The sequence below is a fragment of the Psammomys obesus genome, unplaced genomic scaffold, assembly GCF_907164565.1.
Source record: "Psammomys obesus unplaced genomic scaffold, mPsaObe1.curated_primary_1811, whole genome shotgun sequence".
Lineage (NCBI taxonomy): Eukaryota > Metazoa > Chordata > Mammalia > Rodentia > Muridae > Psammomys > Psammomys obesus.
The window spans coordinates 2221012-2226715 of NW_026596069.1; the positions used below are offsets into that span (position 1 = coordinate 2221012).

The 5704-nt window shown below is 48.9% G+C and overlaps 1 protein-coding gene across 1 annotated transcript in view; it reads right to left on the reverse strand.

The window, feature by feature from the left end:
* Positions 1 to 5408, reverse strand: part of Pkd2l2 (polycystin 2 like 2, transient receptor potential cation channel) — a 23948-nt gene extending 18540 nt beyond the window's left edge. The window contains exons 1-4 of the mRNA XM_055625555.1: positions 5341 to 5408; positions 4831 to 4932; positions 2289 to 2422; positions 285 to 541 (exon numbers count right to left, since the gene is read on the reverse strand). Coding sequence (XP_055481530.1) covers positions 285 to 541; positions 2289 to 2422; positions 4831 to 4932; positions 5341 to 5371 — 524 coding nt within the window. The 5' untranslated portion in view covers positions 5372 to 5408. The remainder of the gene's footprint in view (positions 1 to 284; positions 542 to 2288; positions 2423 to 4830; positions 4933 to 5340) is intronic.
* Positions 5409 to 5704: the final 296 nt, after the last annotated feature.

Sequence of the window (5704 nt, forward strand, 5' to 3'; positions counted from 1 at the left end):
CACACACACACACACACACACACACACACACACACACACACACACACACACAAGCAGAGTGACGTGTCCCTCCCCCGGCTCCTGGCATCCATTAGGACTATTCATCTCACAAACCACATCAACCCTTCACTCCCCCATCAAACAGGGTCACTCTTACAGCGCTGCTGTTGCGGTGGCTCTTTCCAGGAGCTACGGCCAGAGTCGGGAGACAGACAGATTTTGATAATTTTGTGAAGCCACAAAGGTACCTGCTAGAAAAACTTTACTAAGGTCACATCGCTTACTCTGTCCCGTTCTTGAGGCCGAAATCAGACAGGTCCTTGTTTTCAGCCGTGTACTTGGCGTAGCAGTCGCTGAAGAGGGACTGGAAGGCCACGTAGACCCTGCAGGTGTCGTTGCGGACTCTCAGCTGCCGCACCCTGGGGACGCCGAGGAGGATGTTCTCGTAGTAGATGCGGCTGCTGTTCTTCCAGTCGTACGGCCTCTGGCTGTTGTACCACGAGTCCCAGTACAAGCCTTCCAGAAGGGGTCCTTCCATGAACTTCACAGAGAGAGGCAAGTGTCGGGGGGGGGGGGGGGGAACCATACCTTCGTGGCATCAGAAACTGTATTTGTATGCACGGTTCCGAGTGTAAGCATTGACCAAGAGGCCACAAACTCTGCTGGCAAGGGCCTCGCTTTGTCCCTGTTCCGCTCTAAGTGACCCCAAGAACAGGACTACGCTCCCCCCGTTTCTCACTGTCTTTGCCACAGGCCACAGAGCGCAATTAAAAGGGAAAGGATGATTCCATTCCCCCTTTCCTACTTGGCCACTGACTTAGGACCACTTGGACCTTGCCTTGGGTTTGTCCTCTTCCTTATGAAATTTTGCTTGTCGCTGTGACAGAGTGCCAGCCTAATCGCCTTAAGGGAGGGAAGATTTCAGTCTGCCTTAGTAGGAAGGGTGGTGTGGCAGGCCAGGACAGCTCAGGACAGCGGTGGCCGTGGAGCCGAGGGGGTGCCTGAGCTTGCTCTCTCCTCCCCCCCCCCCCCTCGTATTCCATCCCACCCAGCGCCTGTGGGTGGTGCTGCCGCTTTCAGGGAGGCCTTCGAGGGGGTGGGGGGGTCAGCCCTCTCAGCAAAACACTGTCTCGGGCACAGCTGAGGGTCTGCCCTGCCAATCTAACGGCTTCTCTGTGTACCTAAGTTAACCGCCGTGTCCGCCCACGCTCGGAAGACAATAGTGTGGCATTCATGATGTGACCTCTGTCTGCTCATTTCCTACTTCATCTTCTCTGTGCTCACACTCCAAGTTCAGTTCCACATGAACTGCACATGGCATATATTGTTCCCTGTTCTTAGAACACCCTTTCTTTTTTTCTTTCTCTCTCACTCTCTCTCTCTTTCTTTCTGTTGTTTTCGGTTTGTTTCCAGACAGGGTTTCTCTGTCTAGCCCTGGCTGTCATGGAACATACTGTATAGACCAGGCTAACCTCAGTCTGGTCTCAGAGATCCACCCACCCTGCCTTTCTAGTTCTGGGATTAAAGGCGTGCACCACCACGGCCTGGCGGATACCTTTTCTTTCAAATGTGCCCTCACTGCCCTCCCTTTTGGAGAGCCTTCCCTCGCTGGCTGCCTCGTCCTTTCCGTCTAAGTGTTTGTGAATGCGAGACCAGCAGCAGCTGCTCCTCGGTGCCCTCCTCATGACTTGTGCTATGACTGTCTATTCCAGTGCTGAAGGAACTGCTCTCTCACGGGATTAAGTTACATCACATACTGCTTTCTTACTACACCCTGCGTATTACTGTAACACAGTAGAGGGTTGCACATATAAATTGTGAATATTATCCGTTTTGGGAAATGAAGAATTTGTAAGACCATCACTCTTCTGGATCTTATATACTCAACCACAGGGGCTGACTTTGGTCCTCACATAGCAAATCTTGTGTTTTCTAAGGATAATGGGAATATTTGAAAAAGCATCAAAATTTTTAATTAAAAAATCAGGGTCACATTGTGAACATAAAGATTCATAATAAACACTATTGGTTGATTTTCTAATAAAGAAATAATACTCATTTTTTAAAATTAATTCCTTCAACAAATTTTCCCTGAGCATTTTCTATGTGTGGCAAGGCTTATGGACCGTCTGTGAATTTGTTTGTTTCTTTCTTTTTTTTTTCTCCCAGAACTGGGGGTCAAACCCAGGGCCTTTCACTTACTAGGCAACAGTATACCATTGAGCTAGGCCCCAGCCACTGTTTTCACGGGCTATCTAACGCTACTTCATCAAGGTCCCACACCTTACCTTCCAAAAATCGGTTATGCTTCGGATGGACCTAAAGCTGCTCCTTTCATCGCTGGGCAGGGAAGTGTCCACAAACAGGGACGACATGACTTTGTTTAAGTAGTACATGTGTGGGTTGACCATCCCAAAAGTCACTACGGAAAACAATTTCTGGTTTAAAATTCGTAACTTAAAGTCCCACTTTCAGCAGTGTTCCAAAAATACTAATTTCCCCAGCTTTAAAAAAAATTCAACATTGCCTAAGTATTTTTTTTTTTGACACTTATCTACCTTGTGTGTGTGCTTACACGAGTGCGCGCTTCTGCTGCGCACACACGCCCATGTGCCATGTGCCATGGTGCGAATGTGGAGGTCAAAGGACAATTTTTGGGAACCGGTTCTCTCCTCTCATCACGTAAGCGCCAGGGCTCAAACTCAGGCCTGGCGGTAAGTGCCTTTATCCGCCGAGCCCTGGTATATGTCTAATTATTAAAAGTCAGGAATACATGAAGTAGGCAGCCGTATCCTCCGGCCCTCGCACTAAAGGTAGACATGGATTCTTCATGTTTTACGCCTAAAGAGTTAGTATATTCTCTTTAAAAAATGAAGTCAAATTAGGGCTGGTGAGACGGCTCAACATTTAACTTGCAGGTAGAAGAAGAGGGCAACCCTATAGCTGTTCCCTCCATCACACACAAGTACACAAATAACATTTTTAAAATGAGGTCACGCTGTATCCATCACTCCACTGTTGGCCTTCTCTCTCCATTAAGAACAGGCAGTGCCAGATAGTGAGAGGTTAAGACTGTGGGCCTTGAATTCAGCCAGGGAAGGCTTATAGATCTCATCATAAGGATGCTATCTCTTACCACATAGTTATGTCATATCTGTGGAACGTCTTGGAGCGTGCGTGCGTGTGTGCGTGTGCGTGTGCGTGTGTGTGTGCAGGAGGCATTCCTCTCCACCCACCTTGGTTTCATTTTTGAAGCAGGGCCTTTCTTTACCCTGGAGCTTTCAAAGAAGGCTGGCTGCACGGCAAGCCCCAGGGGCCTGCCTGTTCCTACCTCTCCCGCCCTGAGATTCCAGGCTATCACTACACCTGGCTTCTCCACGTGGACTCTGAGAGCCAAACTCGGGTCGTCTGTGTGGCAAGCGTTTCACAGGCTGAGCCATCTTTCTAGCCAGACACGTACAGCCTTTAAACCTATACTTTGGGACGTAGTAAATTTGTTTTTAAAAATCAATCATTACTATTTCGTTCTCTGCTTTTATGAGTGTTTTTTAAAAATGGTTGCCAGAACTCCCCAGTTTAGATAAACAAGCAAGCGGACCAACAAGTGGGACCAGCAAAATGGCTCAGAGGGAAAAGACTCACGTCACCAGCACTGACAGTCTGAGATGCCTGTTGAATGTGGGACCCTGTCCGCAAGCGTGGTCCTCTGACCGCCATCATGCACGCTCATAGCACATAAGTGAGTGTAGGCCATTCTTTAACCTTTCGTTTATTTCACTGCAGATTTATTTTTAGTTCGTGTGCATATTGGTATTTTTGCCTGCACATGTGCCTGTGTGAGGGGGTTAGAAGGCCTGGAACTGGAGTTATAGACAGGTGTGAGCTACCATGTGGGTCCTGGGTCCCCTGACGTGTAGCCAGGGCTCTTAACCGCCGAGCCATCTCTCCAGCCTTACCACTGCATATTTCACAGTGGTTAAATGAATCCCCTACTGCTGATTTAGGTAGGTTATTATTATTATTATTATTACTATTATTATTATTATTATTATAAGGGTTCAGGGTGGGATTATAAATAATCTTTTGGCTCACGTTTTCTACTCTGTAAATGCCTGGTAATGAGCACGTGTCAGTGTTAGCTCTATAATCAAGCTTTTCCTGAACCAGCCTAAGACACCTTATCAAGCTGGCTACAGCTGTCCTTTATCTCAGACACCTCCCCGACAATACCGATGAACCCTAACTGGGATAGTGCTGCACTTCGGAGACGAGGGAAATCCCGCATGTGAGTGTCAAGCTACACACGTTGGGCAGTTAACATACAAAACGCTGATAAACTTTTTATATACTAAGTCGATGCCGTGGGCCACAGGGAGGGGGTGAGGAGCACAGGCTGAGCGGTGATGCCTGCCCTCCTTAAAAATTTGTATTTACTCAGCACGGATGTACTTTATCATAAAGTGTGCAGTTTAGTGAAGAAGGTGGAACTTGTGGCCATCCCAGACCGTAGGTCGGGTCCCATTTGTCCTTCTTATTTACAGAATCAAGCCAATGTGTCTCTCTGGCTCTGAAAGAAATTCAACTGTTTCAACCCCGGGGATTCTGTTGTAAATAGATTCTCCAAATTAAAAGCTCTAACAATCATATCCAGTTAGTGTCGACTCTGGAAGCTCTCCATCACATCTGTGGCCGAGTTTTGACCCTTAAAAGCTGGAAATTGTGTCGTGCATAGGAGAATGATTTCTGAAACTTGTCAGGTTTTTTTTTTTGTCATTTTTCGCCCCCACATTTTAACTACTACAGCATGTCTACCTACACCTGTGTACTTACATATACATAGATTTATTAAAAAAATAAAGTAGAGTAGGAGCTCTTCAACTGTGGTGTTCACCTCCGCTTCTCTTCTGTAATGCAGGTCATGCTTTGAAGTCCCTGTGAGATGTAAAACAGTTTCTTCATATGACCGGGTACTTCTAATGTATGTAAAGTAACACAGATGGGGAAAACACGACTATTTTTAGTAGCTTCTGGTTCCTTTTTACTTCTCACTCGGAGCCAGGGCTAACCGCTAAATTTTGCTGTGGAGAGAGCAGTCATCGTCTACGGGGGTATGCTGACAGATCTTATACAAGTGTCCCCCCACGCCCCACGGTCCTGTTCGGGCGAACAGAGGGACTGCAGCTGCCCCTCAGCCACCAACACCCCCGAGGTGACAGCCTGTCCTCGGGACTTCACTGTTGCCCTCGGCTCTGGCCGCTCTTACAGGAGCGGGGATGTGGGATTCAGGGCTCCCTCCGGGGTACCTGGAGTTGCCCACTCGCTCGGTGGCCCCACCCTCACCTCCTCGGCACCACCAAGCCGCCTCCGCCATCGCGGACGCGACCGCAAGGTCGGTTCCGCTCTGCGCGTTCCGGCCTCCGCCCGCCCCGCGCCTGCGCAGCAGAGCAGCAGCGCGCAGGCCCGGCCTCCCCGCCCGCCCTACGCGCGCAGAGTCTCCGGCAGAAGGCTAGCGCGCCTTGGCGACAGGGTGCTGCCGCGGTTGTCGCTTCGCACCCCGCCCCCTCTGGGGGTTGCATTGTGGCTGGAGATTGATTCATAGCTCACTTTTCTGGATGCGAAAAAAAAGTCTCACCACCGACAGCATTAACATGAGTGGCCAAGAAGGTGGTCAGCCCCCTTCCCTTTTGCCTTATTGTTGATTTAA